The sequence below is a fragment of the Dasypus novemcinctus genome, chromosome 6 (assembly GCF_030445035.2).
Source record: "Dasypus novemcinctus isolate mDasNov1 chromosome 6, mDasNov1.1.hap2, whole genome shotgun sequence".
Lineage (NCBI taxonomy): Eukaryota > Metazoa > Chordata > Mammalia > Cingulata > Dasypodidae > Dasypus > Dasypus novemcinctus.
The window spans coordinates 48,436,251-48,456,872 of NC_080678.1; the positions used below are offsets into that span (position 1 = coordinate 48,436,251).

The 20,622-nt window shown below is 36.8% G+C and overlaps 1 protein-coding gene across 9 annotated transcripts in view; it reads right to left on the bottom strand.

The window, feature by feature from the left end:
- Positions 1 to 20,622, bottom strand: part of CPEB3 (cytoplasmic polyadenylation element binding protein 3) — a 238,494-nt gene that overhangs the window by 33,225 nt on the left and 184,647 nt on the right. For all 9 annotated transcript variants that reach the window (XM_071215767.1, XM_058298773.2, XM_058298771.2 and 6 more), the window contains 2 exons: positions 19,606 to 19,724; positions 7,454 to 7,568 (listed from right to left, as the gene is read on the bottom strand). In XM_071215767.1, coding sequence (XP_071071868.1) covers positions 7,454 to 7,568; positions 19,606 to 19,724 — 234 coding nt within the window. The remainder of the gene's footprint in view (positions 1 to 7,453; positions 7,569 to 19,605; positions 19,725 to 20,622) is intronic.

Genomic DNA, 20,622 nt, shown 5'->3' on the forward strand with positions numbered 1-20,622 from the left:
AAAAATGTAGTAAAACGACCTTCTAAGGCTATGACAGTGAATTCTCATTCTTAGGCACATTCTGTAGAGGGCAGGGACAGACTGTCTTCCAGGAATGTTACCATTTAACCTGGGGAAGATGAGACTATGTGGGCAGTAAATACAGAGGAAGGAGTCTGCACTTCATACTACAGAAGGTGACAATAGGCATAGAGTCTTTGAGGATGTCAAACCATATTTTATTTTTTTCCTTCCTATCCAGTGTTCACTGTGTCTGTCAGGTCACCACATGGTGAGAAATTAGCAGGTTGGGTAGCTACATTCAAGGACACACTGCTTTGGACAAGATGTTCTATGCATCTAAGACAACTCAAGATGTCTTATAAACAAATATTCCATGGTAACAGCAACACTTACTATGAGTCCCACATGCTTGCTCATTATGAATGTCACTATGCCATACTCTAGAAAGGGAAAGAAGAATACTGTAGCAATGTGTCGTTTATGTCAATTCTATGAATTCCTCTGGGTTGTGCTGACTATGCCTCTGAAGTTGAATCTAAATCCCAGTGATGGTTCCTTGGATCTCTAGATCTCTAGATCTCTAGATCCTGATCTCTAGAGATCAGTAAGGGAACTAAGTTCAACAGAGAGGAAATCATGATGACTCCCCAATTCTGCCCCATCCCAGAGTCCTATCCTATGATTTAATTCGATTTCAAAGCCAACCTTACAGCACTAAGTCTAAGATATTGTGAGAGTCAAATGGGGTGAAGGAGGGATGAGGGTTCTGGAGGGAAATATCAACATTCATTTTTACAGATTCTAAACTGTCAATCTAGAAGACAGATTTCTTGGTAATAAGTTAATATGAGAACAAAGCAGATGGGAAAGGGGCATAGTGCATTTCAGGATGACAAAACGTTATAAATTTCTGAAAGAAAGGAAGACTGAACTTGTAGGTGGGCTCCTAGGTTTATTGCCAAATTGGTTCACAAGGGCAGTTCACAAACATCAAATGGAAGAAATGTGCTTATAAGCTTCCGCTCTGCATTAAATGTTGGGAGGTTAAGAATATCTTCAAATAAATGATATGAACAACCAAGACAGACAGACAAAGTGCTTAACTTGATTAAATCAGATTGATTCCAAGTTGACTGTTACTGAGACAACAGCTCAGATCTTAGCTTGATAAAAATGGCTTCCTTCTTTGCAGAGTGCCTTGGACCAATCACTCCCTCTGAACTCTTCTGTTTCCTTATCTCTAAAATGAAATTTCTATCACTTACAACCTCACAGGGTTATCATGAGGATTAAACATGTATTAGAGTGCTGAATACAAAGTGGTGATCCAATGTTCAAGTTTTGCCCAGGGGCTGTATTTTCCTCTGTTGACTATCTTTGCTTAGCATTAACTTGGCTGGTTTCTGATCCATAAGCACCAAATCATCCCAGCCTTAATTTGGCTTTATGATAATGTTACTCAACCTGCCACTGATATGGAAGACTTAGACATCAGCTGTAGGTGAGGATTTATTCTTTTGGAGGAAGAATACAAACACATGCTGATATAAAAAAAATCCTTAGCCCTTAGGAGCAATGCAATTAATCAAGTCAGGATGTAACTCTAGAGTTTAGTTGGGACAATTCTTGTACTGAACTTGGGACTTGGTGAAAGAAAGGTTTTTACTGCTAAGAAACTTGATATAAGATTATTTTTGCTGGGAATACTTCACAGAATTTAAAAAAAGGGATATGGTTAGAATGCTCCTAGTTCCTAAATTATCAATCAGGACAATTCCTAATACATGTGAACTACCAGGGAAGACAGTACAGAATGTTTGAAACAAATGATCTTAGAAAAAGTCAAGATGTATGTTCTGTAGATGTATGCCATATATCACTGAACGTTTACCTCAAAATCTCCTCCCCCCCAACACACAGAAAAGCCATCCTCACAAGAGTCAGTGGACAAAAAAAAGGCAGAGGAGGAAATTTCAGAATACATCACAGAATATTAATAGAGGAGAAAAAGGAAAGACTTCTTAGAGCAATAGTTAGGAAAGATGAGAGATGCAAAGATGAACAGTTGCTGGTAGGCTTGGGAACTCAGATAAGCAGTCCTTCAATACTGGTATTTTCTGAAGGATCTGGCCTTGATAAACAGAAAGAAGTTATGAAGGGAAAGAACAGCTTATATGCTTTTATTTAGAGATAAAAACAGAAGGTTTTTCAAGTTTGATCAAAGTTGGGAGTGGATGGGTCCCAGAGTTTGGTCACTGGGGCTGTCCTTGTATCAGATGTCTAAGCCAAAAAGTTGGAGTCAGAGAAATACTATAAACTGGGGGAGAGGATCGAGACCAGATGATTCATTATCTATTTTTTCCTTGTGATTTCCTCTTAAGCCTCAAGCCTGTCACTGATTTGTTCTCAGAGTGAACAGGTGTGCATTACATAACCATAGGGTTATGCAATAGGGCTATTTTTGAACTGAGATTCAAGAAGATGTATTGCTTATATTCCGTGAGTGCAGACAGACAATATGCTGTTGTACTTCCATACATAATAGGTGGAGAACTAGGACAGACAGCCCATTTTGCTGTACTTACTCTGAAGAATATGCATACTTTAGCCACATGGTGGCACAGTAGGTCTACCAACTGCCTTCCCTAGCATAAGGGTGGGGAGGGGGTTGTTGAGTAGCATGGTAAGTGGAGAGAAACTCCAGGAAACAATAGGCAAACTATCCTTAGCTTGCCACTGTCACTGATGTGAGTGATGGGAGGGAGGAAGAAGACACTGTAGAAATGTGTACTATTTGACCTAGAGAAATAATTGCATATTGGGTAAACTCATTCAGATTTTCCACTGACATTTTCCCATTATCAGTCTTGCGATTTTTTTTAGTCTTGTGATTTTTTTCAACCTGAATTTTAAAAAGAAAGACTTATCAAAGGCCCAGAGGGAGCACTCTAAGACTACTTGGAAATATTGCTTAAAACAGGTTGCCTTTATAAAAATTAAAACAAAACAAAAAAGTTTGTTTCTTTTGATGTGTACACATATTTTGACAGTATTTAGAATAATTTATTAGTGATAATGGCCCCTCCTCTCTTAAAATGGGGAAATACCAAAGACAAAAAGCCTCATGAGATTCAAAGGAATAACTCTTGAATGATAGTATTTTGTCACTGTGAGATAGTGAAGGCCTATTTCTGGTCCAGGAAGGGGTAAATATTCACCTGGACACCTAAACTCTCAATTGTTGAGCAGGTTCACCCATACCTAGTCCAGGATCTCTCTGTATCTGAAACAGTTTTAAGAATTTTCAGAATTCCATAACATACTACCTCTTGGAAATAATTTTTAAAATCCTGAAGTTTGGTATTTTAAAGAATTATGTTAAAAAGTATAATTTAGCCTCCAATTAATTCTGAGTTAGTATTCTATTAATATGTTTCTCATTTTCCCCTGTTCTGAAATCTTTGACTCTCTGTAGTGGTGACCTGTTTAATATGATAGTGAGATGTTCATTCAGCTTGGCATGGTGCACACTTGGCTCTGTGCCTATAACACAGTAGTTGCTCCATAAGTACTGATTGTTTAAGTGAAATGTACTATATTAAATTTAAGATCGTCTAGCAAAGTCAAAACGAATCCCTTTGAAAAGTCTTTTATTCCAAGGCACACACCAGTCCACAAAGCTGTGTGTTCCAAAGATACCCAATTCCATGCATATGGATAAAAGCTTTGGATATTAACTCTTTGCCCAGATTACAAGGTCTCCAATCTGGAAGTCTTGGGATAGACATTAAAATTCCAAGACACTACTATAGATAATTTAGCCCCCTAAAAAACTAGCTATACTTATGGGAGGTGTTGGCATGGGGAGAACATTTCCATTAAGTAAGTTATTTTAGATTACTCTTCACATAATGCAAAAACAAAACAATTTTAAAAGAAAAAGTTTAGGAATTCAAGACTTATAAAAGGTATACTATCTAGGCAGGGAAAAAAAATACCATTCTGACTAGAAAACTAAATATAATTCTTTTGTAATCCTAGAACTGGCAGCACCTTGCCAACAGAATGTTAACGCAATATAGCGTCTTGGAGTTCTGTCTTGTAGAGTCAGTATGATTACAGAACATGTGTGAAAAATGAATCTTCATAGATTTATAGAAGGCAAATGGATAGATATCCTTACCTACCCTTTCAAATAATTTTTTAAAAAAGATTTATTTCTCTCCCCTACCCCCCTTTTGAATAATTAAAAGAGGAAGAATTAATGGATGAATAATGCAAAGGAAAACTTAGTTGATAAACTTGCATCTTTGACTTAAAAAAAAGACATGAGATGAAAGTCAGTTCTGTTATTTTATAACTGTGGGACTTTTTCTTTTAGAACGTTCTTTTTTCAGATTCCCCTTTAGGAAAAAAGGAGAAGGGAGGGGGACTGGAATACTAAAAGTTATTTGTTGTTATAGTTAGCTGCAAAAAAGTAACATCATAAAGGTTCCTTTGGGTCATGGCCCAAAGGCCTGCCATATTTCTATGTTTCTCTTTAAAAATATTCTTCAAAATCACAAAGTAAGTTCTGGTCTAGGATTACATCTGTGTTGAAAAAGGAAGATAAGTTTATGAAATAGAAAAATAAGGAAAATATAAGTTATCCAAATGCCTGTGTTCATGAAAGCTAGCAATGGATGGCTGTTTATAGAAGACATTTGTAGTTAAAAATATATCAATTAGTAGCACTAACATAAGGGTATGATAATGATTTGTTTTTTGCTGTTTTTTTTCTTTTTTTTTGGAGTGCTGAAAATGCTCTAATATTGATTGAAGTGAGGTAATTATGGACAACTACCATACCAAGGAATGGAGAGAGTCTACAACTGCAAGCAAGAGAGTCCCATCTACCAGCCCTAATGGATCACAGCCTCTCTCAATTAGAGGTGGTGGGAACATTACCATCCCAAAATTTTCAGGATTGGGGAATGAACTTTGGACTAAAGTAGACTTACTGGTATTTTACTATAGACTTACTGTGATTCTAGCAATGGAAGACATTCTATCATTGATGTGGAGAGAGTGGCCACACAATTGCAATCAATGTACCACACTAATGAAGGATGTTGTTAGTATGGGAAAATGTGGGAGGTGTGGGGAACGGGGCATAGGGGAATCCTCTATACTTTTATGTTACATTTATATAACCTAAGTATCTTTAAAAAAAAAAAAATAGGTGTAATATGGTGGCATTTTCAGGACATTGGAATTGTCCTGAATGATGCTGCAGTGATGGATACAGGCCATTATATATCTTGTCATGACTTACAAAAATGTGTGGGAGAGAGTTTAAACTATAATGTAAACTATAATCCACACTTAGTGGCAATGCTCCAATATGTGTTCGTCAACTGTAACAAATGTACCACACTAATGAAGGATGTTGTTAATGTGGGAAAGTGTGGGAGGGGTAGGGAGTTGGGCATATGGGAATCCCCTACACTTTTAATGTAACTTTCATGTAATCTAAGTATCTTTTAAAAAATGAAAAAATAAAAAATATTAATTGAAGTGATGAATGCACAACTCTGTGATTATACAATATGCTATTGTTTTATACTCTAGATAAATGGTATGGTTTATAAAAAAAAAATAACAATAGGGTGGGTTGGGAAAAAAAGACATCAAATGTAAGATAAGAACTATTAATATACACACACACACACATACACACCCCAAAGGAATTTTCTTCTTCTCCACTCCAAAATATAATACCAGTTAAAAATAAGTTAGGGAGGAGTGGATGTAGCTCAGGGGTTGAGTGCCTGCCTCCCACATACGAGGTCCCGGGTTCAATCTCCAGTACCTCCTTAAAAATAAATAAATAAATAAGTTAGGAATGTTCCACAATCCCCCCACCAATTTTTTTTTTTTTTTTAAAGCACAAGCAGTTCAGAAACAAAAGGCTGCATTTGCGCTCATTTTGTGACACTGTTGAGGTTTGAGTTACTTTATTCTCTGGTAAGAGGAAAAGGGAAGAGCATCTCCGCCTCTTTGCTTCTTTCTTTTTGCACAATTTTCTGTTAGAATGAAAATATGATCCAAGGATATCTCACCTTCTGAAACAGTGTGAAATTACAAACTCTACAGTCACAATGCTTCAAAATGTAATTATGAATATATTACTACATAGGCCTTTAAGATACCTTTTAGGTGCAGATTGGAGTTGGGATTTGAATGACTATGTAAGAAATACTGAGAAAGTTTCAGAATTAAGAAGTCACCAAAGTATAGCTATAGGATACATTTTATAATTATGTTTTACAACTTGATTTTAATTATCTATGCTTTTTCTTTTATTTTTTGGGCAAAATGAAGTCTATTTGCTTATAAACAACACAGAGGTAATATACTTTTGTAACACAATGGCAACAGTAGTAACCTTGATTTTGGTCTTTTAAAAAGTAAACAATTATTTTAAAAGTGTTTTAGGGGAGTGGATATAGCTTAAGTTGTTGAGCACCTGCTTCCCATATGGGAAGACCTGGGTTTGGTCTCCAGTGCCTCCTAAAAACAAAAACAAACAACAAGCAAACAAATGAAAAAACTAACTCAGGAGAGCCAATGTGGCTAGTGGTTGAGCACCAGCTTACTGCATACAGGGTCCTAGGTTTAATCCCCGGCCCTGGTACCTCAAAAAAAAAAGTGTTTTAGAAAACTTTGTTCTTACAAATAATTTTATTATATTTCACTGACAATAACACTGATCATTAGGAAGCTGATCCACAGCTTATTAGATTTGCCTTTGGATTTAAATGTTGAAGTCATCAGTCCGGCATTACTTTAAACTCCCCAGACAATTAAGATTCAGCCCAATCCCAGCAGGCACAATTATTTAATCACTGAAAAAGAATTAAAAAAAAAAAGAAAAACAGGGAAGCTTTAAAAAAGTCATAATAAAATACTCAAATATAAATTTTATTTCCCAAAGTATATAAGAAAAAATAGGAACCAGTCCCACTTGGGAAGAGTTCTGTTTGATTCCCAGTGGTACCATTTCCAGCAGTGGCTCAGTTCAGCCTAAGTGGGCACAAAGTTACACTGCACAGATTTCTGATGGGGTTACTTCTTTTTGTTATACACAACAATGTGACCTGGCATAAGAATGCACACTGCTGAATGTTGTTTTTTTTTAAATACGTTGTTGTATAGGAAAGCATTAAACAGAATTCATCCTCTCACCATAACAGTTTAATGAAATTCCTTTTGCACGATAAGAAAATAGACCATTTGGAAAGAAAACATTTAATCCTGAAAAAGTCAGCTCAGTGAAACTGACACAACAGCTTTCTTTTTTGGTGATTGTGTATAGCTGCCTGAAAACCTAGAAAATACTTAAGACTAAATGATTTGGGGGTTTTGTTGCCGTTGGTTTTGTTGTTGTGGTGTTACTATTTCCACTCACCAGCTCGAAGGGGTCGTGGAACTCCCCCAACAAAGATAGTTTTTCTGGGGTCCAAAGGTTGAGAACCATCCATTACAAAGTCACTGTCACTTAGGTTCCATGGTCGAATTTGCACCTGAAAAAAAGTTGTTTACTTGGTCCTTACTTCATTTCCATCAACCCCATATGAGAATAAGATAACTAAAAGACAAACCCACTGATTTGTGCATTTTACAACATATATAACCCAAACAAAAATCCAGTTAATTAATGTTATCTATTTTGAGTGCCTTTTAAAAGAGCTCTTGAGGAGTCAACCAACAGGTATTATACTCAACGCTAAACATATACCACAAAACTTTCAGAAACCAACTCTGATGTAAAAAAAGGAAGCCTTTTAGAGACAGATTATGTGTTTTGAATCAGATTCATTTGAACACATGATAGGTAGGCTGTTTAAAGACTATCACAGCACAACACTTAGCTTTTTTAAGAGTTCACCTAAAGGAAGGAAACGGAATATTAGGAATATTTTCTAAAAGTATCTATATGCTTGGTTTTTTAATTCCTATCATCCCCCCCCCAAATTAAAACATTTATCTTTCAGTAATATGTGTTAATACAGATTAACTCATCTAGTTAGCACAGAACTTGCAAATTCAAGTAAATTTTCAAAGAGTAGGAAAAACAAACCCTTCGTGACATATTGCTATTTATTTGGTAATTATCTCCTCACTGGAACTCTGACTTTCTTGTGTATAGTTAGTATTGTTTTATCATGCAATTAAAAATTAGGTATTTCATCAGGATCTTAATCTTAAAATATATTTCTTTCAAACCATAATATGAATTGTCAAAAAATTGCTTAAAAACAACAAAAATCCTACACCAAAAAGCAAGTTTCAGCAGTGCCTGCAAATGGATACCCAAACCAATCATGAAGACTGCAGCATGTTCTGGGAACCAGACTAGGCAGAGGCAGATCCTGGGATAGGTGTTTGTCTTTATGAAACGTGCTTCCTTTCCCTCCCCTCCCCCTACTCCACAACTAAGATATCAAACAGTTGAATTTTCATTTCCTTAGTATCAACAGAATTCTTCCATCTTGCCTGTTGCTCAAATGTTAGATTGTACATTAAGTACATTAAGATTGTACTTACTGCAAGGAAACATATACATGATCATTTCTTATGTGCCTTGGCTTATATTCAGGATGACTCTCATTTGAAAACAAGTACACTTGTAAAATGCCTAGAATCAATTCTAAAAATGGCTTGCTCAGTAAGAAATAGTCTATTCAACCTAAAGATTGCTACAAAATTCAACCCTATCATATTTTGTATTTTATGACTCTGTTGCCTTCACCAGTTAGCCAACAGCCATAAAATCTCCATTTCTTTCATAGATCCTGAAAACCTGAACCTGTTTATGGTTCTGTTAATATTCAGGCATTTGTTCTACCTTTATTAAATGAACAAATTTACATAGGCGATATACCGAGTTCTATCCTTGTAAAATTTGGTCTCTTTGACTAAACTATCTTTCCCTTGGCATTTACTACAAAGACAGGTTCACTAAAACTATGAAGTACCACCTTCAAATGTCTTCAAAGGGGCACTTTAATTAATTATTAATTTAAAATATGCTAATTTCCTTACATTGTAAGAACAAGAATTCTAATGTCATCAATAAAAACTGATGAGAGACACACATATCTTTTTTTAGATAAAGTCCTCTCTTCTTCCAGTCTCATTCCCAAAAAAGTAGTTAAGACAGTTTCAGGACAAGGAAGGTAATCCAAAAATTTTATAACTGAGTTTGACTGAATCACTTTGTTTCACAAGTGAAAACAATTCCTCTGTAGTTTCCATAGTGGTCTTGTTTTACTTAGTAGTACAGAAAATATAGCCTTCTATAATAGTTGTAGGTTATAAAAGAACTCTGCAGATCATAAATGTTCCTGCTGAGAGTTTTCATTATTGCCCCATCCTCCTCCAAGAACTGAGGTATTCCCCCCAATCTTCACCTCATCATACATCACACACAATCCATTCCTTTACCCTACTCTTAGCATTACAGTTTAGGTAAAAATATAGGAAAAGGGCTCAGAAGACAGTGCTGATTAACCTTATTCATAAAACTTACATTTCCCAGTGGTCACCAGAAAACAGCTGTAGAATTGGAAAATGTCAACATACGACATCAGCACACTCCACATGCCAAGCGAAAATGATACTGTGATATTGTTGGTATTGAGAAGTTCAATTTACACTTTGGTTTCTCTTTGAAATGTAGGTCAACTCTCACACAGGTCATGTTCTCCATCTTCTTAGGTTTATTCCTAGACTTTTGGGCCTGATAGCCGTGTTCTAACTTCCTTTTTAAACTTCCTTTTAGGCATATTTTCTAGTACTGATTTTTAAAATAAGATCAAATATACTTTATAAGCTGACTCAAATATTTTGTGGAAGGAGTAGAGAAGAAATAAAAACAGCTGCTTACAATGGGATTGTGGCTGAAAGGGGTAGTCTACGGATATAAATGTCAATTGAAAGAAAGCTGGAGAATAATCTAGGGACTAAATAAAATAGTGAACTGAGAGGTGGATGAGGACTGTGCTTAATAGTACAAACAGAAAAATGTTCTATGAACTAGAACAAATGTACATCACTATTACAAGGTGGTAAGAATATGGTGATGCATGGGGAAAATATAATTAATGTAACTTATGGACTATATTAACAGCAATATTGTAATATTCTTGCATCAGTGTCAAAGAAGGTACTATATCAATGCTAAGGGTCAATAATAGGAATGTATGAGATTTTTTCTTTTGGACTAAGGAAAATGTTCAAAAGTTTACTGTGGCAATGACTGTGCAACTCTATGATGAAAGTGAGGGCCACTGAGTGTACACTTTGGATAGACTTTACAAGGCATGGGACTGTATAACACAGTGAACCATATGGTGGAAGATGGTTTGTGGTTAATAGTATGAAAGTGTTCTCTCATGAACTATAACAAATGTACAATACTATTACATGGTGTTAATAATATGGGGGTATGGAAAAATATACCAAATGAATGCTATAGACCACAGTTAGTGGTAACAGTCTGATGATGTTCTTTGGTAATCTGTAACAAATGTTCTACAACAATGTAAGATGTAGGTGGAAGGGTACTGTATGGGAATTCTACACCTTATGCATGATTGTTTTGTAAGTTCACAACTTCTCTAATAAAAAAATATATATATAAACAGCTTCTTTCTAATTTGTTTCTTTAACAATTAAAAAAAAATAATGGATGAAATCAGGACTCTCTCCTAGTTAAATACAAATTTTCCCTGGCAACACAACTTTTACATATATAGGGATGACTCTGTGTGTATGTCAAACAACTCTTCCAGTATATTGTTAAATTTAGGCTATGCTCTGGTGGTAAAAGCCTCACTAGTCTGAAGACTAGTATAGGGATGTCACCCAAGAATAGTGAAGATTCCTTTAAATAAGTCTAATATGACTCCAGTACCCCTTTTGGAACAATCTGACCACATTTACTTGAAAGGTGACTCTAGGAAGGGACACTGCAGTATTAATTGGTAGGCAACACTCACCAGTCTTGTGGCCATATCCTTAAAGTAGGGCAGTCACACAAACTCATATGCCTTTGGCGCCAGACAGGTAGCCTAAATGAGTGAAACCACCAGGAATATAGCTGGTAAGCAAGCAGTGACACACTGGAACGAGCCTATTCCTTCTAAAGGAAGCAGGCGCTTCTCAGGTCCATCAGTTACCTTTAGAATGCAAGGCCTTGTTGTCAGATTTTAAGTTTTTCAAGAGTCCAAAACTTTGGAAACTAATATAAATGTCTAAAATCACTGTTCAGGGAAATAAAAACTATCTACAGAGAAAATGTGATCTCTGCCTTGAAGAGTTCAGTTCACCACATGGCTCACAATGGAATGTTGTAGTCCATAAGCACTTACGTGAAAATGGTTTTTCTTTAGATTTTTTCCTCAAGCACACATTTCTATGGAAGCTCTCATAATGACCATGAAGCCTCCTTTTGGCTGAATACTTAACCTGCTTTGTATAATTGTTCATCTTCAAAGGCAAAATCTTCTTAAGGAAAAAGGCAAAAGCCAAGCATAAAACTTGGTGGTATAAACATACCAAATTTATATCAGTAGTGATTTTAATATCAGGCTTCAATAAATTTAAGAGAATATAACATTAATGTCAACAGCTAGTACTGAAATAACTAATTTTCCTTTTCAAGTTTTCCCAAAGAGTGTTTTGTGGAATACAGGACCCTAGGGGTGCCCTGCCAGGCAAGCAGCATTTGGGAAAAGCTGTAGACAGTCTTCTCATTCCTGGAGATTCACAGCATCCATTAGTTTTTATTAATTAAAGGTTCTAAGGAGTTCTGCAGTAAAGAAATCTGCTCATTAATATTTAATGCAGAATTTCCAAAATAATTTTATGGAAACTTTTTTTGCATAACACCTATTAATACTCATACATTGAATAACACCATCCTATTATACCTTTCTCTTAAGATGTATTAAAATCTGGCATAATAATCATTAATTGAACAAAATGTTGCAGAAACTTCACTCCAACCCAGGTCTTTTCGTCACTTACTTTCTGCTATTGTTCTAAAAGGGTAACTTTCATGCAAATTAATTTTAAATGATTAAGAGTACAGTAAATCTAAATATTAGATAGCTGTTAAACTGAAAGTTTTCTGACTCAATTGCACAGAAGATATGTTACCAAACCATTCTGAAAAACCTATTTCACTATCAATAAAGAAGAAAATAAATAATTCTAGTTCCATGTAAAAACTAAAGTTTCGTCCTAGTTAAAACTAAAGGGCCTTAGTAGGAATAAATTAGGCCAAGTAAAATATTGATTGTAGTGATGAATGCACAACTCTGTGATTACAGAAAGCCATTGATTGTGTACTGTAGATGGACTGAATGGTTTATGTTTACATTTCAATAAAATTGATTAGGCCAAGTGCTGGAAAAAGAAATTAAGAAATGCAATATAGGTCACTTATTAAGGTAGAAGACTATGAGATAATATCATTTCCTAAAAAGAAAATTTTACTGAGAATTTGCAAAAGCCTCTAAGTTAAAATTAAATATAAAATGCATTTTAATGTTATCATTAAAACAGGATAAAAAAAAAAAAACAAAACAGGATAAAAGAAAACACACAGCTTTAATAAGAACTGTTTTTTAACACAAACCACAGGGCTCCAAGGTTTCTAACAGGTCCAAGCCTTCTGAAACTCAGTTTACACCACAGTTTATTCATAGGCATTCATCTACCTATAAATTAATACTGCTGTCTTGAGCACATTTTTAATACCTCACCCTGTATTTCATTCCTGTCTAGTCACCTCCATAGGTTTCAAACAGCAATCACATGAGTATCTGTATAGTGCCTTCCTTGTCATTTACTCATCTCAAAGCAGCTCCAATAAGCAATCAAACTGTTCCAGATCAACAGTGCAATCTAGTAGCCAGTTCAATAAAGTATTTGACCAAATACTTCCTTTCCCACCATTTGTCCTCTTTCCCATGAAGCACACAGCTCAGAGCTTAGGTACACCCACATGTCCTCTTTCATTTTTTTCCTCTTTTCAATAGCCTTCAATCTTCTACTCAAGCTCTTCAAGAAAATGTTTCCATTTTTCTCTCCCTAGTCCTCTAATTCTTTCAGTCAATGTGTCAGAAAAACAGAATCATCTGGACTGCTTTCCCCAGCAAGCTCTTCTGGCAGTCAGTATGAGTCAGCCAAATGTAGGTCCCCTGATACACAGCTCATGAGCTGAATACACTACAGCTCAGTTGTAGTGGCAATGAACTCAGACCCACCTCAGCTGTCAGCAACTCTATTTTAAGCATCAGAGACCTCACAAAATACTGAAGTGCCCAGTATTGGAAATATACTAGTTTGTGGTTTGTGAAGTATCTTTGTTTCTTCCATGGTATATGGGGGTTGCTTTATTATTACTATTAACTATTAAAATGAACAGCCACAACATTAATAATTGTGATTTGGATTCTTCAAAGCATATTCACATTTGTGATCTCATTTCAATCTAATTTTTACTACATAGCTTCCAAACAAATAGGTCAACCAATTTCCAGGAGTTGAAATGTCGCTTATTATTCTCAAGTGCTGCTCTCGACCCATTGGACAGAAGGAGGAAATGCCTTCCCTGTAGCTTCTGCGTTAAGTGGCCACAAAGGAACCTAACAGCAGATCAGAGTCTTTGGTCTTGATAAGATTTCTGTATTCTGGGCAGTTCTAGGACTTCTAGTCAGAACTCCATTGGGCCTCCAAGGTAAAAAATTGTAACTCTCACCCTCAGGCTTCCCCCCCCTTTCCTTAGATACAAGCAGATCACAGGCTCCAAAAAGACTAATCAAGATATATGGGATTCCTTGTAGACAAGGAGCCAAAAGCAACCTTGGGAAATTCTCTCATTCCCTCTCAGTATGTTCCAGATCCATTGTCAGGTTCAGGAAACAGAACAAGAACAAAAAGAAAATTCCTGCCATCTGCACCAAGCTCCCTGCCTAATGCAAGGGAACCATGGGACTTCAGTTACTGATGAAGTGCTTCAAACATAGCACGCCGTTATCTGTTTCATAAGGCCACCCCAGTACAGAAATAGAACATGCATAAACTGTGCCAGGAAAATGTCTAAGAACATCCACGTACTATGTTACTTAATAAAGCCATTCCCAATTAAATGCTATGATTAGTACCTGTACTTATAAATGGGAAACTCAAGGGGGGCACCTTTTCTCCTGACTCCTTCAGGAATATCTGACCACTTCATCTTTTGAGTCCCCTAACACGGTACTTTCTAAAATACTTCTATCACAGCACCTGTGACTCCTTATTTCCCTTAACATTGATATGTTTACTTTCCTCCATTGGACTCTGTCTTTGTATATATGACTCTATATTGGACATACATGTGGCATGAGTCTCAAGTGCCAAAACAGTGCCCAACCTTGTTGAGTACTCTGTTCACATTTGGTGAGTGAATAAAAGTTTTTCTGAGGGCTAGACACTAGTGCCAAAAAAAGATGTCCAGCAGTTCTCCTTCTAAAGCTCCCAGATCATCCTACTCACTCCACTGAAAACCTATTTCCAGGGGCATGGGAATAACATGTGTTCAGTCACCAATAGGTGCCCCGGGGGCTTGGGCTTAATCAGCTCAAGTTTCAGATGCTGCTGGGTGACCCGCTCAACGATCAGAATTACCTAGTGCTCATCATCACTACTGATGCTTCCACATCACTTAGAAAGTATTATGGTGATCGATGACTCCCTTTTAAAAGAAAAAAAAAACTAGTACTTTTTGAGCACCTACAATGCCTCAGTATGTTTGGCATTTTACACACATTGTCTCACTTAAACCTTACCACAACCAATACACTGTAAAAATTATCCCCACCTTAGAGATAAGGAAACTAAGGTTCCAAAAAGTTATGTCATCCTAGGACTGAAACCCAGATTTATCTGACCTAAAGTCTACATACACTCTTTGCATCATGTCATGTCCCTGCACAGCTTCCTGTCCTCCAGACTACTAGCCACTAGTCGTGGCTTCCCAATAGTATCCTGAACAATTCAAAATGTATTTTTACTAGTGAATGATTAACTACTCTCTATTCTCCAAATTCATTCAGCCCATTTTTAATGCATTAAGAAATGAACAGTAGACTTATTCTTACATCTACTAACAAAACAAGAAGTTAGAAAAGCTCAAGAAAATGATTTGGCAATGAAATTAGCACTATATTCAGCTATTTTAATTTCCAGGTTCATAGCCTCAGGCACTCCTGACCACCACTAGACAATTTTGTCCAGTATCTACCTAAATGTAGACTTTCAGCTCCAAGGCAACAGGACAAGGATATTGTTACTATTATACTAATTACCAAAACTCTTGAGAGGAATGCACACATAAAAGTGTGCTTTCCTAGGAGAAATGAGCTTCATGTAATGCTAATTCCACAGCTTCATAAGTATGGAAAATGCCTCATTTAAATAGTACTATACAAATTTATTTACTGCAAGACACCTCAGAACCTTAATGTGGCAATGCTTCCCAAATGTTCTTGAGTATGGAACTTGTAAAGGAAAAATGGATATAAAATTCACAAAGTAAGTGCTCAATAAATAATATCCACTATTGTGCTGAGCAAACCATTTGTTGATGATCCTCTTAAGAGTTACATTTGACAGGACAAATGTACTTCAGAACATACTTTGGAAAACTCTAAATATGATAACTTTAAGAGACAGAACTGGCTATTAGTCTACTAGGTACCAGTCAGTACATTGGAACTGCAACATCTTATAAACCTCCCTTAGAAAGTTTTAACATTTTCTAAAGACTCAAGCATTAAGAAACTCTGGATGCATTTGCAAACTCAGAGACTCTGGAGAAAAACAGGAATTATTATGAAGATGAGGCATGTCTCTCAATTGAGAGGTAGAATCCCTTTGGGGAAATAACTAGGATGGAAGGTGCCCCAAACATGAATTTAAATCAAAGATTCAAAGAAAAAATAAATAAATCAAGATGATCAAAAGTAAAGATTTCCATGGTGGGATATAACACACATGATGATAAGGTTTAGTTATGAACTATTAGACAGACACATAAAATTGGGTCAAGATAAAATTATAGTTATTGTCTTAGCAGGTAGTAGGTATAGAATGAAATTATTTTAGTAAATATACCACAAACCCAAGGACTCAGTCAATTAATCAAAGTACCCTTAACTCTTCTATTAAATACTGAATATTAAATTACCTCACGTCCTTCTCAAGTCACTCTTTCTTAGCCCTTATCTTTGATGAATCCTCTTAGATTTCACACTCTATCAGCTTTCTGTCTTGAACCTTCAGGTTCAGTCTATTCATAAATTCAAAACAGAGTCAGCTTGAAGAGAGGAACTACTGTGCACAAAGTCTGCCTGTTTCAGTGAAAATTTGGACAAAGATTTAACCATTCTATAGGATACTTGGGAAACCCAAACTATGGAAATCCTCTTGTTGGGAGAGAAAAAAATTGTAGATCCAGAAACTTCACAACAACTACTGCTCTTGCCAATTCATTTTCCCATTCTCTGGGATTGAGGAATCAATTAACCAGATCATAAATACAGCTTTTCTTCTGCACCAGATCTATACATAGAGTAGTTTGAGTAGAGTCAGTTGATGAAAGGTAATCTCTGATTCAAAATATCTCCCAAATACTACCTGAAATCCACTGATTAGGGATTCATTTGAGTTATAAAAAAACAAACAAACATGATCCTGGAAAGGACGGATGAGAGGGGACATCATTATGCAGCTTTCTAGTAGGACAATCTGATTAATATAACCCATGTGAAGGGAACGGAGGTTTGATTTTGGGGAAAGGGAGAAGGGAGAAGAACAAAGGTAGAAATCTTTAAGGACATTTTGGAACATGGTATATATCTAAGGAGGAATCTAAGGAGGGTCAGAGAGAACTAAACAACAGAATGAGGAGATTAGGATCCTGAAAGGTAGGGAACTAAGACTGGCCAAGTTAAGAGGTAGGAGCAAGAAGAGCCACAGCTCACAAAATTGTGGTAAATGAGCTCCAAAGGCTGACTTTCTCTTGAGCTGTTGCCAAGATCCTTGTTTACTCCTAAAGGTTCAATCCAGTTCTTACTTTCTGTGTGAGCATCCACAATGAGGTGGAATGTACTAAAACCTGGGCAGGGAAGTGAGGCCAAATGAGGCCAAATGGTGTATGTGGCACTAAAGCCAAGAAAGAGAAGGTTTAAAAGAGGGAGCCAATATAGTTGGACCCCAAAACAGGATCCAGTTAATTAGAATTACAGGTGCTTGGAGACTTTTATGTTTCCCATCTTAAATTTTATTCAAACGGCTTATGCTGGAAATTCTAAGTATGCCTGGTCAAAGAAATGTGTGATTGGCAGCCACCATTCAGAATTCACCAGGCTCCAATAAAATTGCTTCACTTGAGCTCACAAAATGAAAACTACAATGAGGCAGAAATTTACAGAAACATAAACACAGTTTCCCCATAAATATTTCCAAATAGATAATTACAATAATTATTTTCAAGACTCCTTTAAGCTGAGGGTGATGCAACTGTTTAGAGTAAAAACGCTCAACAGTAACACCACCTTACTTGGGAACTATCACTGCTCACTCTCCTCTCAAGAGATGTGGAGTACAGGTGAAGGCTTGCTCTGACAGGGCATATTATCTTTCTTCTCCATAGAGCCAGTGACATGACCCTTCCAATACAAAACCCCATCTGCTCATCTCTGGTCTCCTCCTCTTAATTCAAAAGTTTCTTAACCTACTATGTGCATAATTATCTCCATACCCACTCTACCCCCTCTTCTACTAAAAACATATTTCTAATCTACTCCTACAGTACATGACCAAATCCACCTTAAACCTTCCTAGTTCATCTGGAGGTTAGCCATTTTGACCTCAGACATCTGACTGTGCTCATTACTTCAAAATGTCTTAGAGGATTTATTTCAGTTTTCTAATTATTTACTCAGATGAAACATTTGTGCTCCTATTCTAGCCACTCCCCATGTCTCCATCATCATGCACAACTTCCCCACACTGTTTAGATAAAAATCAAAATTAACAAAGGTTTCCTACTCTTTACTTACGTTTTCCTCCACCTGCACGGCTACCTTATCCAACATCATTACTGTTATGTTATAAAAAACTGGCAGTAGCCCCAGAATTTCAAAATTACAGCAGCACTTCCATTCTGGCTAAAAGCTTGACTTCTTCTACATCAATTTGTTACTCTACCATGACTCAGTATCTCCACTGTTTACTAACTCCCTCTACTGCTTTAAATGCTGCCATCTCCACTTTATAGGTGCTCATGTCCCAGTATCATTCCTTTGCTACCAATTGTAAACCCTGCTCTAGAACACACTGTCCTTCTCAACAGATGTAACCATGCAGCTCAGCTCTAACCTTGATCCCCTGAACCATTCAGTACTATGTAGGACCAATAACAAGAGTCAGTTACATTTGTGCAAGCACCTGACCTCTACCAAATACTTTCATATCCATTTTCCTGTTCTCTGAGCCTTTCAACATTCTCAAGAGGAACCATTTTACAAATGAGGAAATGAAGATTAGGTGTTTTATTCAGAGCCAACCAGATATTTAAATGCTAGTCAAGCTCTAACTGGGAATGTCTATGCCCAACCTGAACTCTTTTTCCATGTATATTTCTGAGAATAAACCTAGTTGCCAAACCCCACAGCTCTGGTGCAAGTCTTACAGGAGCTGCTCCAGGCCTCATGGTATATAGCCTCAGTCCCTTTCCCTCTCCACATCACTACTTTTACTCTATTTCCTACTTTTGGCATCAAGCTTAAACACTCCTAGTCCTTCATTTCCCATGGTCCCTTACTTCTGGCCACCTTAACAAACTTCTTTTATTCTCCTCTGTGAACAGTCTTGCCCCTTCTCCATTGATAACCTCCTCTGCTAGAAGAAATGAAGCAGTCTTCCTCTCTAACCCACTGACTTACACTGAGAAGCTACAAAATCTGTACAAGTCCACATTTATTTATAGTTTCAGCTCCATGTTCTCTGTCCTTCCCCTCTCCTGTTTTGTTGAAACTGTTCAGTTTAGAGGGTAAGCTCCTGGTCCAGAAGGCTCTGTTTAACTAACAGTAGATAACACCCAAGATAATGCCTTGCATTCAAAGGCATGTAAACATTGGCAATTATGATTTTTTAAAAATAAATTACTCCTTTCCTTGATCTGAAACAATGACAGAAACCAGCTGCCAGAACTGCTAAGAGCATTATTTACTCCAACTCAGAGTTTCTGAATAGGAATTAGTTTAAAAGAGCTGTAAAGTAAAAGACAAGGGCACACTGGTTTATACGAGGTCTCAAAGGTACAAAACAAAACATTGAATAATTTGTTATTAGCTTCCTAACACTGACAGTTCAGCTCTACTGCATATCAAGGTCACCCCAGGAAAGAGGATTCTAGTTACCAGCATTACAAGATGTTGAACAGCTATTTCAATCGTGTATGTGCTCTGGAAAAGCAACAGTTGGCTGCATATTACTTACTGGTTTATCCTTGATGGTAGGGCTTGACACACACAGGTACAGTTTTCCATCTTCTTCGAGGCAGGCATCTATCAAAGCTTGTACTGAACTCTCCTCTTGGAATAGCAGAAAGGCATAACCTTGGGGAGAATAAAAAAAGGAAGGGGGAAGAATCAGTAAATTAAACCTAATACCAATCTAAAAAAATTATCATTTCATTCTGGCAAATTCTTACTAAAATCTAAGTACTTCTAGTGGGGCACAGGAGAGGGAAGGGGAGAAAAAGTCACTGAGATGTTCATGAGCCTGGTCCTGAGGTAGGTATTTGTACACATTACCTTGCTTAATTCTCATAACCATTCAGGGGAGCAAGTTCAAAACATTTCTATGGAATTTCCCCTCAAGAGGTCTGGCCATTCTTTTTTTCAGGTGCCAGGGGCCAGGGATTGAAACCAGGACCTCATAAGTGGGAAGCCAGTGCTCAACCCCTGAGCCATATAGGCTACCTTGAGTTGGTTTTTGTGTTTGTTCGCTTGTTGTTTGTCTTTGCTTTTAGGAGGCACAGGAACTGAACCCGGGTCTTCCCATGTGGAAAGCAGGCACTCAACTGCTTAAGCCACATCTGCTTCCCTCTGGTCATTCTTAATGAGGGCAGGCAGACTCACCATTGGCCTAAGTCACAACTATTAGCCAGTAAACAAGCATCACCTCCCCTTTTAACTTCCACCAAGGCCTAGGCTTGACACCTTACAACATGGATGAACCTTGAATATATTACGCTAAGTGAAAGAAGCCAGTCACAAATTACAGTAGATTGGATGATTCAATTTATAGAAAATGTCCAGATTAGGCAAAGTCTATAGAGATTAAAAAAAAAAAAAAAAAAAAAAAAGTAGATTTAGTGGTTGCCCATTGCTGAGGAAGTAAGGAAAATGGGCATGGGGTTTCTTTTGTTGTGATGGAAAGGTTCTTAAAATTGACCATGGTGATGGGTGCACAACTCTGTGAAGTTACTGAAAACCAGTGAATTGTACACAT